A 23,078-nucleotide genomic window follows, 5' to 3' on the forward strand; every position below is an offset into this window, starting at 1 on the left:
ATGATATTGAAATGCTTTAAAGTAACAAAGAATGCTTTAAAGGGGGAAAAATATGTGAGGGAGGAGGGCACTATAGGTTTCTCATAATGAACTTGGGTAGCTTCAATCCCAGTTTGACTCTACCTCTTAGGGCCACCTTTACATACGTTTCATTTCTGATTCACTGAACCACTGCTTTTTCCCCCCCCTCCCCAGCACTTGGATTCGGCTCCTTCATTTCCAACATGGAAGAAACTTACAGTATGTATTTCTTATTGCTTTTAGAAAATAAGTTAACTTGCATACAATTTTATGTCTGACAGGACTTCTAATGTGTGGCAAAGATTCATATTTCTCCTAAACTGTTGAAGAGAAACGGTCTGTGTGATAGTAATATAGAGAAGTGCCCAAATTTGAAATAAGATATTTAAAATTTAAATAGTTAAAGAGGTATGAGAAGTCATCAAGCTTTGAAAAGGCTGCAACTGGGACGCCTGTGTTTTCTTTCTATTTTCAGGAGTAATATGGTGTACATAATGTTGATGTAGATTGAGTTTTTAGGATTAAAGAAATCCTAGGGAATATTCTTATTTCTCAAGTGACCTAGGATTCTTAGATGGCCAAGGAAATCAAAAGGGAGCCAGCACTAGAATCACACAAGTGTAGAACCAAAAAAGACCTGAAAATGACTTTATTTAACACTCAAATTTTGCACTGAGACAACAAAACCTAGAATAATTTATTTGCCCAGGCATATACATCAATATTGCACTCTTAGGTATCCGCCAAACACAAATACTCATACAATGCACAAAGAAGTATATACTAGATTGTTAGTCACAGCATCTATACTAATAAAAGGGTAATATGCTAATTAGACCTGACATCTTCTGGACATCCTTCCGGACAAAGCCATGGTTGTGGGGGCTGAGGCAGTTAGGGGGCGATAAGGCCGGCAGGGGAGGGCCGTTAGGGGGTGATCGGACTGGCAGGGGAGCAGAGGGGCATCAGGCCAGCAGGCAGAGGTGGTTAGGGGCATTCAGGCAGGCAGGCAGGTGAGCGGTTAGGAGCCAGCAGTCCCAGATTGCAAGAGGGATGTCTGGTTGCTGGTGTGTGATCGGGTGTAAACCGGCAGTCGGACATCACCCAAGGGGTCCTGGATTGGAGAGGGCACAGGCCAGGCTGAGGGACCTCCCCCCTCACCCCACCTCCACCCCCGTGCACAAATTCCATTACATGACTATTTGTATATAAAAGTAAAAACTGTCCCTAACCGGTTTGGCTCAGTGGATAGAGCATCAGCCTGCGGACTCAAGGGTCCCAGGTTCAATTCCGGTCAAGGGCATGTACCTTGGTTGCGGGCATGTCCCCAGTGGGGAGTGTGCAGGAGGCAGCTGATCGATATTTCTCTTTCATCAATGTTTCTAACTCTCTATCCCTCTCCCTTCCTCTCTGTGAAAAATCAATAAAATATATTTAAAATATATTAAAAAAAAATAATAATCTATGAGCCCAGTCAGTTTTACTCAGTGGTTAGAGTGTCAGCCCTCAGACTTAAGGGTTATGGGTTTGATTCCTAGTCAAGGGCATGTACCTCGGTTTCGGGTTCACTCCTAGCCCCTCCCCTAGTTGGGGTGTGTGCGCAGGAGGCCACCAGTAATGAAATATATGGACTCACATAGAAGGAACACAAAGATATGTTAAGTAAAAAAAAAAAGGGCAGCCCTAGCTGGGTGGCTCAGTTGATTAGAGTGTTGTTCCGTACACCAAAAGGTTACAGATTTAATTCCAGGTCAGGACACATACCTAGGTTGGGGGTTCCTGTGGGAGACAGCCAATGGATGTTTCTCTGTCTCTCGCTGCCTCTCTCATCCTCCCTCCCTCCCTCTCTTCCCCTTTTTTTCTCTCTAAAATAAATAAATTCTCTGGTGAGGATTAATTTTTTTTAATTTTTTAAGCAAATAGCAAAAATGGGTATAGGAAATCCCATCACACACCACAATATGGAGGAAACTTGGACATTATACTAAGTGAAATAAGTCTGTCACAAAAAGACAAATACTATGATGAAGTATCTAGACTAGTCAAACTCAGAAACAGAAAGAAGAGTGTTTGCCATGATTGGGTGGAAGAGGGAATGGGGAGTTGTTTAATGGATATAGAGTTTCAGTCTTGCAAGATGAAGAAAATTCTGGAGATTGGTTGCACAACAACATGAATATACTTAACTCTATTGAACTGTACATTTAAAAATGGTTAAGATGGCAAATTTTGTGTTGTATATGTTTTATAGCCATTTAAAATTTTTTAATTAAAAAGAAAATAAAAATTTTAAATCTAAAACAGGTTAGAGCTAACCTAAATTACTAGAGACCAAAAAGTAAAGCATTTATGGTAGAAAACTATCATTATCAAGTCTGACGTATGCCACTGTGTGGGCAGTAAAGTGTGTATGAATCATAAGGTATGTCCAGTTCTGTCAGCTGCAGACATGACTTAACAAACATTTGCTAGTGATGGAATGGACTAAATGAAAGGATTTAATATGAATTTCATCTGTGAACTCTCCCTGGGTGTCCTGAAGCTTCAGAGGAAAAGATTGCTGGTCAGGATACGCCTGGTTGGCATAATAAGCCTGCCTGTCCTCTAAGATTTTTCCTTCCTATTCATTCTGTCCTTCACGTCACCTTTCTGGCTCATTTACATCATGGTCATGGTTCGCAATTTATTCCATGTTTACCACTCTTCAGTGAAACTGTCTGTTTCAATTCCCCACTAGCTTCTGATTTTCATATCAGTCTCCTGGTTTATAAGCCTTTTATCAAATGTGAATTGTTTATCCTATTTCACTTTTATCATTGCCTTCAGTGGGGGCAAAAGCATTTTATTAGGTTGCTTCTCATCCTCATAATATACTGAGATTGTGCTTAACCATTTAATTTCCCTTCCTTAACCAGCCTATTAAAATTTGGGGCTCAGCTGGGGCATCTTGTAAAGCCTAAGGGTAGTTACATGTTCAGAGGAACTTCTCTGAGAGATATGTTCAGAGAAATTTCCACAATTCCAAACTATGGAAATAATCCCTGAAAGTATAGCCTTCTAAGGGTAGTTTTAACTAGCATGATATAAGTTAGGGGCTTTCTTTCACATAGCAGCTTCATATGTCTGCAGGTGTCTTAACTTCAGGAGGCTCTGTGTTTGCAGATTATTCTGTTATTTTTAATATGGCAAATTCGATAATCACTAAATTAAAGAATTCTGATTTTTTTTCATGTATTAGAATACAAAAGGTAAAACTACTTATCTAATAAAGGTATTGGTTTCATTTGAGAGGTAACTTGAGTAACCAAGATCAGGAACTACTTATAGTAGTAATGAATTAAAGCAGACAGGTGAAAAAGAAGTCATCTATCAATGAAAATTTCCCAATCTTCCATAGAACATATCACTGATATAGAGCAGTGCTTTTTTCATGTCATGGCATACTAGCAAATAGACAGGGATGCTTTTAAGCAGGAGTAACTATCCTCAACTTGCCCTGGGACTGTTAAGGTATGGGAACACATGTGTGTGGACCCCTACATTGAAATATTGGCACCCTATCCATTCCAACCTTCAGCATACTAGTTGGGAAGCTCTGGTTGGCTAGCTAGACTATAAATGACCCTGAATTAGCACTTTTAGAAAAGGAAAAGAGAATGTCATGTAACTTTTTGTTTAATAGTAAGGATAACCAACAATGAAAACAATATTTTTTTTTTCTTCTTTATATTTTTATTTATTTCAGAGGGAAAGAGAAATTGAAACATCAGTGAGAGAGAATCATTGATTGGCTGCCTCCTGCATGCCCCACACTGGGGATTGAGCCCACAATCTGGGCATGTGTCCTGACCGGAATCGAACGATGACCTCCTGGTTCATAGGTTGATGCTCAACCACTGAGCCATGCCAGCTGGGTGAAAACAGCAATATTTAAGTACAACCAAATATGAGCTAAGACCTTACCCTTTGATCACTGGTTTTGCTGGTCTTAACACAATTTTATCTTATCAGAGTTAAATCTTCATTTTCAAATGTTTAATTACACTTTTATTTAAATTTCAAGTTGTTTTCAGACTGTCTTATTCTATTGTTCCAGATTCTGTTGGAAAATACATTGTGCTTTAAAAAAAAAAAAAATGAAAATACATTGCGCCTGCCCTAGCCGGTTCAGCCTGTGGTCTGAAGGGTCCCAGGTTTGATTCCGGCCGAGGGCACATGAATGGGTTGCTGGCTCCATCCCCAGTAGGGGTCGTGCAGGAGGCAGCCAATCAATGGTTCTCTCTCATCATTGCTGTTTCTATCTCCCTTTCCCTTCCTCTCTGAAATCAATAAAAATATTTTTAAAATAAATAAAATGCTTTAAAAGAAAGAAAATACATTGTGCCTGTAAACCTGTAGTTTTCCGAAGACCTATTAAGCTTTATACTTACCCTATTTCTTTCTCTCTCTCAGTCGATTCCCTGGACCCTGAAAAGCTATTACAATGTCCCTATGATAAAAACCACCAGATCAGAGCCTGCAGGTTTCCTTATCATCTTATCAAGTGCAGAAAGGTAGGGTATTATTTTCATAATTTGCCATGTGATACCCTCTGAGTTGTTTTTAAAAAAACAAATTCTGTAAATATCAGATAATTTTAATGTGTTAAATTGAATTTCCAGAATTGTTTTGGGACTCTACCTTTTTATTAAATACCAACATTTATAGAGTTTGTTTACTTCTTGGGTACATCAGTTTTTTCCTATTTTGTTCCCCCCTTCCCCCCAAACTAGTGATAAGCACCCATAGTGATAAACAGCTTCTCTGTAGTCGTTTCTCCCTTTGTAAAAAGAGGAAACACTAATTTTTGCTAGCAATGAGAAAATCCCTTCCGCCTTGTGAAATTAATGCTGATAAGGATTGAGTCAATAATACACTGATTTCCGATATTTTTTATTACAAATTTTAGAGAAGTTGAACAGTTAGAGGTTAGCCCAAGAAAAACTTATTCCTAAAATTAACTCTTTTTCCAAATTTCAACAGCATCTTTGAGGGGGAAAATAAAAAAAAACTTATTAGTGTTTTTTCTCTGGTCATTCTTTTGTAGACTTAGTTGATGTAAACTACTTTAATGCTGGTATAGTAACTGAGGCACTTTGAAAAGATTGTTAGAATGCTGATGTCAGATACAGAGGCCAAAGTTCTGCCAGGACTGATGCTTGGGAAACAGTTTTGGTACTTAATCCAAACTGCATGCGATTTATATATGTATTAACATCCTTTCATGACTATTTCTCTTGTAGTCCTGGAGATATGATTATAATGCCGATTTTTAGTTCTCCAGCTCTTTTTAATCTTTTGAACAAAGATCCCTTGAAGTTGAACATGGACAGTATGGATCTGAATATACCACCACAACGTCCTCTTCTAATGCACTTAATCTTTGGCCACAAAACCGTTGCATTGGAATACCTGATATCCCTTACAAAAACGTGGAGACAAATGCCCTCACAATTTTCTCCGCCCTCTATTTTTTTTTTCCAGCCTTCTCCCCATTTCACATTATTTTTACCTTTTTTTTTAGTATTGTATGATATGTTTTTCTTCTCCTATTAAGTAAATTTCTTAATTGCTGGTATATTACCATAAGATTTGAGTAACATTAAATACTTTGTTTTGTTTTAATAAGAAACTTGGTCAGCAGAGTAGACTCTATCATTTGGGCTTTTCCTTAGTGAAATAACTGAAATAAAGGTCAAATTGTTCAGAGCCTCATTTCAGGCATCATTACTTTAAATAAGTGTTCCCAAGTTAATCTGAAAAATCACTGGTTTGCTTCTTCTGCAGCTCCCTTCTAACAATTATTTTCCAGCCTTATTGTATTGCAATAACAGGGACACTACTGCAATGCAGACTGGGAGTGTGTTTTAGCATTACTGTGTATCCTCAATATCAGCTTTCAAAGACATCCAAAGAGCTCTACCATTACATGCTGTGCCACTTGAATCTCATGACTCTGAAGAACAGGGAGAGAAGATGTGGTTCAAATACCCAATTCTAAATTTGCTCTTTACCTCCACATAAACCGCTTTAACCCTAAAATCTGTGTTGTCAGTCTCTATAGTCATAACAAAGAGGCTTACGTTTTGATGATTTTGAGAAATTATATGGTCAGTATGAATGATAAAAAAAATTCCTCTTAATTTTCTACTATGAATTTATCTATCATAGCTAAGCTACAAGTTTATTGAGAGATTTTAGGGGAGCCATTTATAGATAAAGCTGAGCCATGCCCCTTGGACTTTTAAGAGGTCCAGAGAATTGATAGACTCCTTAATTTTTGTTCCACAGAATCATCCTGATGTCGCAAACAAATTGGCTACTTGTCCCTTCAATGCTCGCCATCAGGTTCCTCGGACCGAAATCAGTCACCATATTTCAAGCTGTGATGACAAAAGTTGTATAGAGCAAGACATTGGTAAGACTGACTAGCTGAAATGTTTTGGTACTAGAGGTTAACCCCTTTAAATTTGTGTTATGCTACATTGTCACCTTGATTTTTGGCTTTCCATATTGAAGAACACTTTCAGAAGGAAAAGGTTGTCAGGTTGTGTTTGTTAGAATGCTTTCTCTTCTAAACAGCCTTATTCACTTTACCAATAATTCATCTAACTAAAAAAATCCTTTTCTTGCCACAGATATGATAAATATCTTTGTTTCTGCTATTTCTTTCATGTCCTCTGTCACCAAGGGGATAAGACCACTCTGTTTATCTTTGAGAAACAAAGACCCATTGAGCTACCCTGCAACCTCTTTAGCCACTAACCCCTTTAAACATAACTTAGCAATGTCCCGTTCTCATGTCAAAATCTCTATTGTCTTACAGTCAACCAAACCAGGAACCTTGGACAAGAGACTCTGGTTGAGAGCACATGGCAGTGCCCTCCTTGTGATGAAGACTGGGATAAAGGTAAGTGCTTCTGCATCTTTTTCTGCACAATATCTAAATCTCAAGTCATTTGCTTTAGACAGAAGGAAGATTTTCCTGTTTTATGGACATGCCATGTTTTGCAGAATGCTTTGTGATTTTTATTGGGCCCCAAAATGAGCACATTTGTATGGCTGTGCAGACACGTGGAGCAGCCTCTTCTTCTGGATTGGAAAAAGCACTTCTTTACATCTGTCTTCTTCCATAAATTGTGCTATGCCATCTGTGTTTAGCTGTTTCTGGGCACGTTTATTATTATTTATGTCGTTTGTGTTTATATTCTTCAATTAAATTCCTGCTACTGTGTCACTTAGGCAGGGTACTTGATCAATTTTTACTTCCTTCTCTAAACTTAGGTGTATTATTTCCCATCTTACAAATTCAACTAGCATAAACTGGTGTCTTATACCACAAACTATGTTTTGCTTTCTTTGGCAGATTTGTGGGAACAAACTAGCACCCCATTTGTCTGGGGCACAGCCAGCTACTGTGGCAAGAACAGGTAAATGAAATTGTCTCATTCCCAGCACTGGCTCCCAAAATCAGAGGGCTTTGTTACCAAAAAAAAGCCACCAAAGCATGAATTGATCTCTTTCCTTGATGGCGTTACTTGGTAGTAACTTAGTCTAGATATTGTTTTGGTGGATTATTTTTCTTATTTCTTCCTTGATTCATAAAAAGGTCACATGCTTTGTGTAAATCACTGTGGGAACACAAAAATACTAGCTTAGAGTCTAGCAAAGGAGACAGTGGAGCCAGATATTCTTATGTCTTAGTTGAGTTTTTCACTAGGTTCATATTATTTTAATGCTTTAAAAAAAAAAAAAAATCCCCTGCCGGAACCGGTTTGGCTCAGTGGATAGAGCGTCGGCCTGCGGACTGGGGGGTCCCGGGTTCGATTCCGGTCAAGGGCATGTGCCTGGGTTGCGGGCACATCCCCGGTGGGAGATGTGCAGGAGGCAGCTGATCGATGTTTCTCTCTCATCGATGTTTCTAGCTCTCTATCTCTCTCCCTTCTTCTCTGTAAGAAATCAATAAAATATATATAAAAAAAAAAATCCCCAGCTATACCACGTGGATCATTTTTACTCTTGGTAACTAGTGTTTAAGGAAAAAATAATCTTAAAAGTTGTTTGTTTGTTTGTTTAAGAGTAGGGAATCCAAAATACCTGTTGGGTAGGGAAAAAAAAATGCATCTCTTCTTCCCACTGATTTTGCATATAATTTTGAAGTCTGTAAGATTTCTCATTATTATTTTATTTTTAAACCTTAGAAGATCACATTTCAAATCCAAATGAGAATATTTCTGGATTAGAAAATAAAGGACTGAAATGTTAGACTTCATTTTTCCCCCAATTGAATACTTACCCATTTTTATTTCTTAGCTCCTGAGGTCAGCTAGTAATTGTAACTGTACCTTATTTTGTGTGTGCACTAAGATAGAAAAACTTAAAAATGAATTTCACTAGTACAATTTTAATTTTGCCTCAGTTCTTTGAGATTTGTTGCCTTTAGTTTGATTGTCTTGGCATTTTATTTTATCTCATGTTTATTGAGTGAATTGATGTGTTTGTCATACAACTGAACAGTAGATGGCATTACTGTTTATATAAATTTCTAAGAAATGAAAATACTTAGACCCATCTTAATGCCTGTACAGAACAGTGAGCTTTCCAGAGAAATGGTAATCATTCTAATTGCGAGAATGTTTTGATGGAAATGTGTTTACATTTCATAATGTAGCCTGTTTTGTTTTCCCCCCAAATTACAAAAAACACATTTTGATTGTCTTGTGTGTGCCTGCCTGAAGAATGCTGGCATAGTCAGATTTATCTTTCTTTTTGCAGCCCTGCAAGCAACATAGTTATGGAACATAAGAGTAACCTGGCTTCAGGCATGCGCGTTCCCAAGTCTCTGCCGTATGTTCTGCCATGGAAAAACAGTAAGTGTAATGAGACAGAATGCTTTTATTATTTTCTTTGTGCTAATAAATGTAGTTAGTCTTTGTATTCAAAAACATGTTTAGTCTGAATACCTTGCACTCTCACAACCTGAGAATGAGCAGCTCTTAAATTTTATACCCTAAGGCAGCGGTTCTCCACCTGTGGGTCGCGACCCCTTTGGCGGTCAAATGACCCTTTCATAGGGGTCGCCTAAGACCATCCTGCATATCAGATATTTATATTATGATTCATAACAGTAGCAACATTACAGTTATGAAGTAGCAACGAAAATAATTTTATGGTTGGGTCACAACATGAGGAACTGTATTTAAAGGGCCAGTAGGTTGAGAACCACTGCCCTAAGGGCTTCACTCAGTTCACCCTAGTCCTGGTTCTGGTTAGTATCGGGAAAGTACAAGATCACAGAAACCAAAAGAATATTTTCAAGATAGGGTGACCACTGACGTCAAATACCATGAGTAAATTTGGGGAGCAATAAAAAGACTATTGCCCTGCCTGGCTACTGTGGCACAGTGGTTGAGTGTCAACCCACGCACCAATTCCTGCCCAGGTTGTAGGCTCAGTCCCCAGCAGGGGGTGTGCGAGAAGCAGCTGATCAATATTGATGTTTCTCTCTCATCAGTGTTTCTATCTCTCCCTCTCCCTTTCTCTCTCTCTCTAAAATCAATAAAAACATTTTAAAAAACAAAATAAGAACATATTTTTTAGGAGACTATTGCCCTGACCAGTGTGTCAGTGGTTAGAGTGTCAGCCCGAGCACCAAAGGGTTGCAAGTTCATTTCCTGGTCAAGGGCATGTACCTGGGTTGCAAGTTCAATCCCTGGCCGTGATTGGAGTGCATGCAGAAGGTAACCAGATGATGTCTCACATCGATGTGGTGTTTTCTCTCTCTCTCTCTCTCTCTCTCTCTCTCTCTCTCTCTCTCTCTCTCTCTCTCTCTCTCCCTCTCTCCTCCACACCTCCTCCCCCTCACTTCCTCCCTTCCACTCTCTAAAAAAATCAATGGAAAAAATATTCTCAGGTGAGGATTAACAACAACAAAAAAGACTACTGATTTTCGTTAGGAGGAAGTCATCCTTGATTTTTAAGACATAAGATCAATAGGGAATTGGGATTAGAAATTGGATTTCAGGGACCTAAAAGGAAATGTGTAGAGAAAACATGAAAGTTATGAGTCATAAGAATCAGCATAAAAATAGTATTTGAATGTCTTTCCTAGACATCAGAGGCCATGCTGAGCAAACATACTAAATTTGTATCATACCACCCTGGTAAAGAAATTCCCACATATGGAACACCCAAGATAACCATCATATTTAATATAAACTTTATTTTTCTAATGTTGCCTCCCAATTCAGAGTCCCTTGGTTTCAGGCTTTGCCACAGTTTGAGTTAATTTTTAGGTGGCTAAAGGATTTCCTTTAAAAAAAACTTCCCTTTGGATACTTGCCCAAAAAATGAGTTCACCAAATCATATGTCAGAAGGCTTGATAGGTAAAGAACTATCTTCTTTTTTCATGCACTTGAGTAGAATGCAATCACTAATTTTAAATTCTTCTACTTTTAGCCCTGACTTTTAGCCCAGTGTGGCTCAATTGGCACATATCCAAGTTATAGGTCCAATCCCCAGTTCAGGCGCATATGGGAGGCAACCAACTGATGTCTCTCTCCCTCCCTCTCCCTCTCCCACTCCTTCTCCCTCTCCTCCCTCTCCTCTTCTCTCCTCTTCTCTCCCATCCCCCTCTTCCTTCCTCTCTCTCTATAATCAATAAAAGCACATGTCCTTGGGTGAGAATTTAAAAATAAATGAATGAATGAATGCATTCTTCTACTTTTATATTGTGATTCAATATACTTCAGAATAAATTGTTTGTGTTTAGTTAAGAGTAGAGGATGGAGTGAATTTCAATTGACATGGTGTATTTATTTTGAAATATTTCTACTCTATAGATGGAAATGCACAGTAACTGAATATCTCATCAAGTAAGTCAGTTTTATTTCACTACCTTCTCCGATGGTAGCAAGATTTAACTGGACATAAAGCAATTTGGGTCCAATTTTCTTTCAGATTATGGTACCAAATTAAAGCTTTGTGTGTACCTATGTTTTTTAAGTATATAGCTTCTGTTATGGCTTTACACGCTAATGAATAGGCATTTACTGATTAAATTAGAATTCGGTTAACATGCCAAGTTGCTTTCCCTAGAGTTACTACACATTGCCTTTTTCTTTTTCTTTTTTTATCAGCATTGCATTCTAGATCTCTCATACCCCTTTAATGGGCTGAGATTAATCAGACAGCTGTGCTTCACTACTCTGCAGTTCTTTCCCTGTGCAGTACAGTTTAACACATCAAAATATTCAGACTCTTTAATGAGCACTTAAAAGTTTCGGGTTTCTAAGAGTCTTGCACTGTTGATCTTATCTGAATATTTGATTGAACAGAACTTCAAAAAATCTATATGAAGAGAGCAAAAAGTTTACTTTCCACAGATGAAGCCTTTCCTCGAGGTTACTATGCCCATAGCAGAGCCAAGTTTGGTGCTTTAAATGCTGTCCTGGCTGCGTTTGCCCCTGGCAAAAGAAATGTTAAAAAAAGCTAGGGATGGGATTATATCCCCCACTGTCTTGAGCTAGGAAGTCCTCAGTGAATATTTAGTGAATGAATGAGTGAGTGGCCTCTTGCCTTTGAGTTCATTCACTTCCTCTGGACAGTGAATCAGATGGGTCTTCTGTGAGTTAGGGCTCATTTTATATGAAAGCTGATGTTTCTTCTGGTGAGAAGTAGAAAGGAGATTCTAAAAGTAAACACCCCTTAGCTATGGACTATAACTATCAGTTGCTTCCAGTATCAGTCATTTTTCTTGATAGGTTCTGACATTAAATTGTTAAATATATCAGGAAGGCATAAAATTACATCTGGCCCCTGAAGGAAAAGAGACACAATAGCACTAGGGTGCGCCAGGAAAGTGCACACAGATCTGGATAAATCATGAACTTTAAATCCTCTTACACACTGTACAAAATACTTGGTGCTCTAGTATGGATAGTTACCTAGTAAAAAATGGCTACTCTTAAGGCAAAAGCCTAGGAGAAACTTCTATTCTATCACTTAAGAAAAGACACACCTCTCATTTGGAACTAAATTTATTTTTCTGTGTAACCCCTGAGGAATCAGGAAAAAAAAAATTATCCTATGTTAGTTCAGACTCTTTAAACAGCCACAGACCTTCTTATCATTTTTTAAATGCCTGTTGTTGCAGAATTCTCTAGCTTCTATGGAAGGATACAAAAGAAATAGAAGACATGACTTATTCCCTTAAGGAATTAATTATGGGTGGAAAGATTTTTTGAATGCACAGAAGTGAAAAGGATTTGTTTAACTTATAGTCAGTATGCTTTATCCCATTTGTGTGTGTATCAACCACTCCATTTTTTAATAGATAGGTGCCTCAAAAGCAAGTAATACTAATTTTTGTTCACCTGATGTACGTTGTAATAGCTGAGAAAATACTGGTAAGTTAATTAGTAGTAGAGTGAATAAAAAGAAAAAAGATCAATATAAGTTAATTAGAATTAATCCAGAATTGTCTGCAGGAGTCAATTGCCTAGATAGTCAATTCTGATTTTCTCCTGAGTCAAAAAACTGTTGACACAGGAGTATACATTGATCTCTGCGTAGATTGCTTTTAAGTCAAGTTTCTCTGTGCTTAGTGGTACTAAAGAGCTCAGGGTCAGAAGATACTTGGTGCTCTGCCATAAACAGCAGATTCCTCCAGCGACCAAGAGATTTTAATTGTGTTGTAGTTGTGTGGCCCATTGTCATATGCAGTTGTTGCCTTTGTCACTGAAAGGAACTAAAAAAAATTTTTTTCTCATTTCCTTACAGATGACTGAACCTAGAAGACTCTTGCTTCTTCCTGCTATCAGTGGGTTCTTCATTTTTCTCCTAATCTAATTATAGAAAGATAAACTGTCTGTGACTTTCAAACTGACAAATGCCTTTTTTTTCTCTCCCCCTTTTTGAGTCCTCATTTGATGCAAGAAAGACTCCGCATAGTTTTAAAACTATTTCAAATAAACCATTGGTGTAGATAGCTTGATAGTTTGGTCAAGTCCCTGAGCCCCAAGATCAGAAAGCACATCCCATTCCACATTAATGAAACATAATTATTTAAAGAATCTTAAAGAAGCCATCAAATGCAGGCAAGAAACTTGGGTTGGAAAAAGTAACTGAGTATTTGTGTTCTCTGACATATGTGGACCAAATTCTTTTTCCCATTAGTATGAATGGACCCATTTGATCAGTGCATCTGTTTATCCAGGGTCACCAGATACTGATAGCATTTATAGGGCAAAATGCCCCATTCTTGTTAGAAACTTGAGGACATCGTCTGTCTAAATATTTCCAACCTAGGGGAGGTTTCTTGTATTTATCTCTCCTACATTCCAGCTAGACGTACTAGTTGTCAGACTAGATATAGATTATATAGGAGTGAAGATTGGAATGGAGGGGAGGAACAAGTGTACATGTGGAGAAGAGAGAGAGGCTTTCCACCTGTGTGTGAAGTTTAGGTTTCAAAGTTGAAATGTGTGAGGGCCCTGCTGACTACCTGGGATGTATGTGTAATAAGTTAGATTTTGAAACATCCAAAGCTCTGGATATCTTAGCATCTTGTTGGCCCTTCCAAGGAGACTTCAAAGTCTCCCCAGAGATTGTTTGGATTGTTTTTGTGTGGTTGTTTTCAAGTTTGACTTGGTTTGGTTTTAAAACTGTCTGGCATGGGAGGGGTTTGTGATCTGGTATAGATAGGGACTTGGATGAAGCATACTGACAATCCCAAAAGGGATCTCTCCAGCAGAGTAACAGATAAGGGGAAGCAGGCCTTCTCCCACCAGTTTTACTCAAAATTCTTCCCTGATGAAGCAGAGCTGTCTGTTTCTTTAGTTCCAAACTCTAAAAACAGGTTCAAGATAAGCCCCAGTACAGTAGTAGTTCTGCTTAGCTGCATGATCTTAAGTGAATAAGTAGGCCCTTTCTCCTGAGAGGGTAGTGAATATACTGGGGGGGGGGGGGGGGGACACCCTTTATGCCCCAGTCCTGATCACTTATGTTTGTGTATCAATCAATACCTCACAAACACTTTATTTAAAAATAGTCTTATTACTGGAAAATGCAAAACCCTTTTGATTTCAACTGTTCACGTGATGACAGAACAAAACTATCATCTGTTACACTTGTAACCCAGAACTCCCACCTAGTTTAGGAGAAATAAGCAGGGACATGAGTCTCATTGCAAAGAATTAAACAGAAAATAGTTACTGTGTGTTTTTATTTAATATTTAAAGAGGTGATAGGCTAACATCTAACATTTATGAAAAGCAAATGAAAACCCTGATTTTGTTATTTTAGGAAAACAGCTCTTTGCTCATGACTACTAGAATTTAATCACAATACATCTGACCCTTTGGAGTATAACACTCAATGGTAGAATCACTGGCTGCCTGTGTTATTAGCTCACAAAATAGACAATCCTGTTGTTTCTTTGGTAAACTAATGATTAAAGCAACCAATTTGTCTGATCCAGGACCTTTCAGAGACTGCCTGGGATTCTTATTGGGCCTAGGATTCACTAGTCTGGACTTTGTTTCCTGGAGATTTTTGGAGATTCTCAAAAACTAGAACAAAAGTGACTATTTACCACTTCTGTCAGATATTGGGAGGAGACGTTTACCAATCTTTGAGACTCTCTTTTGGGGGTGATACCCTCCCTTTGGAATGTGAACAGTGGAAGATAAAGAATTGAATACTCTACCTTAATTTCAGTTACAGTCAGGTGTAATGGTTAAATACAGAGGTGTTTTGAAACCTTAGTCCAGAGCCTCTTGAGTCCTACGTTTTGATCTTATGTAGGGCTTCCAGATTCTACCCCAAAGAGACGATTTGCTTTTTGAAAAATTGCCTTTCTCTATAGGGGTTCTAGAAGTGCCACTGTGATTTGCAAATGTTATTACCAGGAATAAACAAATGTAAGTAATAAAGGACCTTTAGCTCTCCTGGTAGTTGTACACCTGAGCTAAACAAGGAAAGTATGCAGATTTAATTTCGAATAATGCATCGCAGTACCCTTTCATTGGTGAGGGAGAACAGTAGCTGCTTGTGTTAGTCTCTTAGACAAAATGTGTGTATCTATATTGGCATTCTTAGACTTCTTTACTTGTACTTTTCACAATTCACATTAAGCTCAAACGTAGGCAGAAACCAAGGAGATAACATTATACTTATTACCTTTTTTAAAGATGCAGGATATAAAAATCAAGTTGATTTGTATACTATAATTTAAATGATCAAAGCAGGACTGGCCTTGCGAAGAAAAGACCTCTGAGAAAACATGCATTTCTTGTATCAATACAAGGGGTAGAATAAGGAAAACTACCTAAATTCCAGGAGAAAAATACTGTAGTGATGGCTCATTCCTTTGATCACTATCTTCCTGGTACTGTTAAGCTTTGGAACATATTCATATCCTACTTTACAGTCATGGCCTTTTCAGAGGCCACTAGAGACATTAACCTGTTATAACAACAGTCTCAGCCGACTTTGTTCCAGCTCTAGCAGTCTGAAGAATGCACACCTGTGTGTGAACAGGGGATTAGCCCTATACATAGCCATTCTACTGCCTGGTGCAGCTCAGTTTTATAAACTTGGTAACTGGTGAGACATATAAAATCTAAGATTGTACATAAAAAGGAAGAACAGCATCCTAGGCGAACAGTAACCGTAATAACAACCATATGGTCAGAAGGTTTGCTTTTGTGTTTATCTTAATTAAAGACTGTTTTATATGAAACTAAAATAATGTAAGAACCTTGGAGGAAATGTGAAGATAAGTTTAGTATTTTACTTTGTTATGCACACACACACACATAAAGAAAGGAAATAAGTCCAGTTTATATGAAAAGCTGAGTATGAATCCAACCATGCCTCTTAATTGTTATTAAAATACTGAAATAAAGTGTGCTTTCCCGGTTTGTCTGTTTGGATTTTATTTCCTCGGGCTTGGAGTTCAGATTTTCAGTGGACGGGGTTATTTAGGTCTTTGTGTTGGTTTTCTCTGGAGTGGAACTTTGCAGCAGAGGTGCAAATTGAAAGTGATGGGAAGTCTTGATCTTGAGCTTAGAAGCTCCACTGAGATATCCTTTTGTTGACTTGGCAGTTTCTTTTTTTTCTTTTTCTTTTTTTTTTTTTAATATATTTTATTGATTTTTCACAGAGAGGAAGGGAGAGAGATAGAAAGTTAGAAACATCGATGAGAGAGAAACATCGATCAGCTGCCTCCCGCACATCTCCCACTGGGGATGTGCCCGCAACCCAGGTACATGCCCTTGACCGGAATCGAACCTGGGACCTTTCAGTCCGCAGGCCGACGCTCTATCCACTGAGCCAAACCGGTTTCGGCTAACTTGGCAGTTTCAACAGAAGAATCAGTGTTTTAACTTTACAAAACCTTGAAAAATAAGCATTTATACGGTCCCACTAGGTATGTAACTCTGACATCCACCTATCTCATATATTCTTAAAACTGGAGGGAGCTTAGAGAACCCCGAACCCAAAATTTCATCTTACATATGAAGAAACAGGCCCTGAGGAAATGTGCAACATGTCATCCTATATAATAAAGAGCTAATATGCAAATGGTCATCACATCCTCACGCCTTAATGGCTCAGACACTCAACACTGGGGAGAGAGGAATGGGGACCAGCCAGGCACTAATGAGCTTGTGAGAGAGGAATGGGGACCAGCCAGGCACAAATGAGCTTGTGAGAGAGGAATGGGGACCAGCCAGGCTGTGGCTCTGGAGGGGGACAAGCCACCTACCCCGCAGTCCCGGGCACCTGTGGCTGCAGCCCAGGCAAAGCCGCCTGCCCACAGTCCCCTGCGGCTGCGGCCGGCCCCAGGGGAAGCCTGCTCGGGTCCTGGGTGCCTGCGACTGGCCAGAGGAGAGAATCCTGGGTCCTGGGTGCAGGGCGAGGCAGAGACAGGGCAATCAGGGGAGCAGTTAGGGGAGATCAGGCAGGCAGGCAGAGGGGTTAGGGATGAGCAGGCAGGCAGGCAGGCAGGCAAGCAGTTAGGAGCCAGCGGTGCCAGATTGCAAGAGGCAGTCAGACATCCCCCGAGGGGTCCCAGATTAGAGAGGGTGTAGGCCAGGCTGAGGGACACCCCCCACCCATGCATGAATTTTGTACACCAGGCCTCTAGTCTTTTAATAAAGGAATGAGAATGATAAACAAAATTCAAGATAGTGGTTATCTCTGGGGGAGGAGAAGGGGGATGGGATGAGGAAAGAATACAGTGTATTAGTAGTATTCTGTTTATTAAGTTGGGTGATGGATTTCTCAGTGTTTATCTTATGCTGCTTACGTATGTATCAAATACTGTATAATTTTAAAACAGTCAAGAGTAATTGTTACTAGTAAAATCGTTATACAGTGTTTACTGTGGGTAAGCCACTGTTCTTAGTGTTTTAGAGTAGGGGGGGAAACAAGCCCTGAAAATTTTATCACAGCTTGTCAGTAGTGAGCTATGACCGTGACGTGGAACTTCTGGTTTCTGATTTACTGCTTTTGGCTTCTATAACCATCCTGCTTCCCTAAATGTTGATTTTGCACTCAACCTCTTATTCTTTCAGGCTAGAGTTTCTAGACTCATTTTCATGTCTACCAGCTTGGACTCCATGGTCAGTCATTTCAGTAGCCTAAATTATCACCCAGGGTTCCCTTGACCCCACTGTTGTCCACTGTCTCGCTTCACAAATTCCAAAGTCAAGTGAAACCCACTACCTCTTACTCTGTTTAAGAGTATTGTGCGTAGTGATAGAAAATCACATAAATATGCCAACTGACTCTGCTGCAGATGTATGATTTCTTAACCCAGGCACTCATTCCTATTTGGCTTATTCAGATTTGCCTGGTTACCCTTGCACCCTTTTTATTGTTCTCAACTTTATAGTCTCTACTTCCCACCACCACTTTCAGCCAATGGCTTTGCCTATTACACTCGAGAGAAAATACTGGTCATCAAACTTAGCTCCTTCTTTTTTCCATTTCTAGATCTAACTCTTACAGCACCCATCTTTTTCTTTATTTCAGAGGTATACTACTTCTCCAAGCTAACTCACCCTTCTACCTGTACTGTATCCCAGCATATTAGTTATCTACTGATATGTAACAAACAAATTGCCCAGCTGGTGTGACTCAATAGTTAAGCATTGACCTATGATTTTTAGAGAAGAAGGGAGAGAGAGAGAGAGATAGAAACTTCAATAAGAGAGAAACATCACTTGGCTGCCTCCTGCACAACACCTACTGGGGATCAAACCCACAACCCGGGCATGTGCCCTGACCAGGAATCAAACCAGCAACTCTTGGTGAATGGGTCAGCACTCAACCACTGGGCCACACCAGCCAGGCTACATTCTTTTCTTTTTTTTTCTTTTTTTTTTTAAAGAAACACATACCCTGTCCCCTGTATCAATCAGAGTTCAGTTGCAGAAAACAGAATCCATTTGAGCTTGTCTCAGCAGGAAGGGAAATGTTACAAGGCATTAAATGAATCACAGAATATTGGGAAGGCTTGAAGAAACAAATCCTAGACTGAATTTCCAAAAATAACTCCCAAAGACTGCTCAGGGAGCTGCTACTTCTACAGTTAGGAAGCTGCCACTGAAGCTGCCAGTTCAAGAAGCACATCTCTGCGGTTATCAGCAGCCCCATATAGATGCCCTGCACCCTCTGTCTTAACCCCTGCTGGCTTCAAAATCCAAGTGATACACTAGTGCATCTGACTGGCAAAACTTAAATCACATCTGAACCCCAGCTACAAGGGAATGTGGGAAATGTAGTTTTTAGCTTTCCAGCTTGTGTACACTAAAGGACTGCAGGTGTTCAGTAAACCAATACACAGCACCCTCTACACTCCTTCTTGAGCTATTGCTTGCGTCTTCCCTTTAGAGCTGGCACTTCTTGAAAAAATCGTCTAGACTTGATCTCCGGTTCCTGCTTATTCCTTACTCCATTGCAGTCTGCCTACTCTGTTTTCACCATCTCCTCTCAGCCTCCTAACTTGCAAGACCAGTGGTCTGTTTTAGTCCCACTTCCTGAAGCATTCAAAAAGCAGTCGACTGTTTCTTACAATGCTTGTGGGAGGAGCCACATCAGTGTCATGCACAAAATAATTAAGACCACTTGCCTCAAACAGGCTTTTGTTCTTGGAGGCATTTAGAGCCTTCAACTTCAGCTACCACCTAGGACTGCTCTTCTTCACAATGTCACTGTTCACTCAGTCTTTTCAGAATTCCCTCACATTCAATTAGCCACAAATCTTGGCATTTCAATACCAGAGATGACTTCTGAAACCAACTGGTTCTTTGTATCTCCACTGCCGCAGTCTTATTTCAGATCTTCATCCCAACCTGGCCTGTTAGAGCAACCATAAGTCTTTTAGCCATTAGGTTTTCCGCACTTCAGTTTATCCTCCACCTGCCTTAACATAGCATTCAAGATATTTAGTAATCTGTTCCCAGGTTACCTAATAATAATAGCAAAGGCTTTTTGAGCACTTGGCATGTGCCAAGTACTTTATATGCATTGTCAGTTTAATTCCACATAGCCCCATGAAGTAGATATTATTAGGTCTCCATTTGGTAGGTAAGAAACTGAGGATCATAAACTACTAGTATACAAGGTTTGACCAGAGTTACTTAGTTACCATGTGGCAGAACCAGAATTGTAGTCAGTTCAGCTACCCCCAAATGCAGTATTCATAGTCCCACTGCATTTTATAATTGCTCCAACTTCATCTTTCCTCATCCTGTTCATAGTCTAGACTTGGTGAACTCACCCATCTCTGTCTAACACATTGTACTCTTTAATGACCATACCTTGGCACTCTTGTTTCCTAAAATGTATGTGTTCCCTCCCCTTCCCAACACTTTTCTGCTTAGTATATTCCACCTTCAAGTTCCAACTCAAATATTACCTCCTTGTGTAACTTTTCCAAGCTCTGGGGTCTACTATCCTCTATTTATACTATTTTTTAAACTTTCAATTATAGTTGACATTCAATATCTATATATAAAAAAGACTAATATGCTAAGTGTCTGTTCGACTGGTAGCTATTATGTGCACTGACCACCAGGGGGCAGACGCTCAACACAGGAGCAGCTGAGCTGCAGTGACTTGACAGCAGTGGTTCTCAGGTGACACATCCCAAAACCAGAGAGGAAGGAGCCCAATTCCTTGCAGGGCCACACCATTCCACCTTCAGCCATGGGTGGTTGTTGCTGGGGCACTGTCGGCCCCAAATCTGGTTTACTGCACACTTGCATTTGCGTTCCACACCCTATAGGACAGCAACTTTGCAGAGTGCCCTCTTGCACTCCAGGACCCCTCGGGGGATATTAGAGAGCTGGTTTCAGCCAGGCCCACAGGCCAAGCTGACGGACGCCACCTGCCAGAGGGACCCCACTCACTCTGCAGACACCCTTCAAACCAAAGCACCACCCAAGGTGTGACTGGCTGGGGAGGGACCACAGGAGGTTGGCTCCAGGGCATGTCCAGCCTGTCTAGCCTAGTCCCACCCCACCAACCACCTTCTAATTAATTTCCTTTCAATGTGCACGAATTTTATATTAGTTTCAGATGTACAGCATAGTGGGCAGATATACATAATTTGCAAGTGATCTACCTAGCACCACACATAGTTATTACAATATTACTGACAATATTTTTATGCTGCACTTTACATCCCTGTGACTATTTTGTAGCTACCAATTTGAACTTCTTAATCCCATCACTTTTTCCCCCCAGCACCCAACACCCCCCAATCTGACAACATCACTTTGTTCTCTGTATCTATGAATATGTTTCTGTGTTGTTGTTTTTTCATTTATTTTGTTCTTTTGATTCCACATATAAGAGAAATCATATGGTATTTGTCTTTCTCTGTCTAACTGATTTCACTTAGCATAATATCTTCTAGGTCCATCCACATTGTCGCAAATGGTAAAATTTTATTCTTTTTATGGCAGAGTAATATTCTATTTTATATATGTACCACCTCTTCTTTATCCAATTGTCTATTAATGGACACTTGGGTTGCTTCCATTATCTTAGCTATTGTAAATAACACTGCAGTGAACATAGGGGTGCATATGTCTTTTCAAATTAGTGTTCTGGGTTTCTTCGAATACATACCTAGAAGTGGAATTGCTGCATTATAAGGTAGTTCTATTTTTAATTTTTTGAGGAACCTCCATACTGTTTTCCATAGTGACTGCACTAATTTGCATTTCCACCAACAGTACACAAGAGTTCCTTTTTCCCCATATCCTCACTAACACTAGTGTTTTTTTTATTAATTGATGATAGCCATTCTGACAGGTGTGAATTGATCTCATTGTGGTTTTCATTTGCATTTCCCTGATGATTAGTAACATTGAGCATCTTTTCATATGTCTGTTGGCCATTTGTGTGTCCTCTTTGGAGAAGTGTCTACTCAGGTCCTCTGCCCATCTTTTAATTGGATTGTTTGTTTTTTGATGTTTAGTTGTATGAATTCTTTATAAATTTAGCAGTGGTTTTCATGACACCTGTGTTTTGGTGGAAAACCCATTGCAAAAAAAGATTGTTCCTTATCTTAAGGAAAATACTTTTAGCTTTTCCCTGTCGAATACAGTGTTAGCTGTGGGTTTATCATCTATGGCCTTTATTATGTTGAGGTATGATTTCTCTATTCCTACTTTGCTGAAAGTTCTTATTAAAATGCTGGATTTTGTCAAATGCTTTTTCTGCCTCTATTGATATAATATTATTATTATTCTTCATTTTGTTTATGTGATGTGTCACATTAATTGATTTGCAGATATTGGATCAACCTGCATCCTAGGAATAAATCCCACTTGATCATAGTGTATGATCTTTTTAATGTATTGCTGAATTTGGTTTGCTAATATTTAAGGGTTTTTGCATTTATGTTTATCAGAGATATTGGCCTATAGTTTTCTTTTTTTGTAATATTTTTGTCTGGTTTTAGAATCAAGATAATGCTGGCCTCATAAACAAATTTGGCAGCCTTCCTCCTCTTGAATTTTTTTAGAATAGTTGTATAATAGGTGGTAATTGTTCTTTGAATGTTTGGTAAAATTCACCTGTGAAGCTATCTGGTCCAGGACATTTGTTAGTTGGGAGTTTTTTGAGTACTGATTTGATTTCATTGGTAGTAATTTGTCCATTCAGATTTCCTGTTTCTTCTTGATTTATGTTAAGCCCAGATTTCAGGATCCCCAAAAGACCACCAGGGAGCGCCGTGTCTGATGCAAAAGCAGATAGAGTCTTTATTCGAGCTAGCTCGGCTCCCCGACCACACTCGCCACCGCAGCGGCAAGCGGCAGAGAGAGCGCGAGAGCCCTGTGGGAAGAGGGGTTTTATAGGGGGGTTGGAGTAAGGGGAGGAGAGAGGACTGTGGGCCCTGCCGATTGGCCAGGTGCAAGTCGGGGTCTTGTTACACAGGATGTGGTGGTGTCTATGGCACACACTTCCCTTGATCGTCATAGGTTAGTTTAAAGAGCAGAGGCTTGGGCTTCCGGGAAGAAGCTCCTTGCCTAGCACATGGCTGATGGCTGCTGCCTAAATATGGAGGATCCGGGGTAAGATGGAGGGCATAGCCCTCGCCCTCTCAATTTAGTCTTGGAAGATTGTATATTTTTGGAATTTAACCATTTCTTCCAGATTGCCCAATTGGTTGGCATATAATTGTTCATAGTATTTTCTTATAAGCCTTTGTATTTCTGTGGTATTGAAAACAAAAATGGGGGGCCTTGCAACCTAGTTCAGTATCTGGTTAAAACTGTAGTCTTACTTCCCCAGTCTGACTTGGGCGGAGCTGCAGAGCCTAACCCCTGGGCCCCACCACAGCTGACTTGGGCAGAGCTGCGGAGCATGCCCCCAAGGCCCCGCCAAGACTGACTTGGGCAGAGCTGCAGGGGACCCTCAGGGGCCACCACAGGAGGAGATATAGAGGCCAGAGCCTCCTCCACGAATTCAGTTCAGGCTTTGGATCCCGTGC

At 39.7% G+C, this 23,078-nt stretch overlaps 1 protein-coding gene across 1 annotated transcript; it reads left to right on the top strand.

Moving 5' to 3' along the window:
• Positions 1 to 200: 200 nt before the first annotated feature.
• GTSF1 (gametocyte specific factor 1) lies at positions 201 to 18,993 on the top strand (the record flags this gene model as incomplete). The annotated part of the gene is made up of 7 exons (XM_081083986.1): positions 201 to 240; positions 4,474 to 4,574; positions 6,352 to 6,478; positions 6,887 to 6,970; positions 7,427 to 7,490; positions 8,836 to 8,930; positions 18,965 to 18,993. Exons 1-7 carry the CDS (start codon positions 225 to 227, stop codon positions 18,991 to 18,993), a joined length of 516 nt encoding a protein of 171 aa, XP_080940112.1. The 5' UTR covers positions 201 to 224.
• Positions 18,994 to 23,078: the final 4,085 nt, after the last annotated feature.

The sequence above is a fragment of the Myotis nattereri genome (assembly GCF_964212035.1).
Source record: "Myotis nattereri genome assembly, chromosome: 2".
Classification (NCBI taxonomy): Eukaryota; Metazoa; Chordata; class Mammalia; order Chiroptera; family Vespertilionidae; genus Myotis; species Myotis nattereri.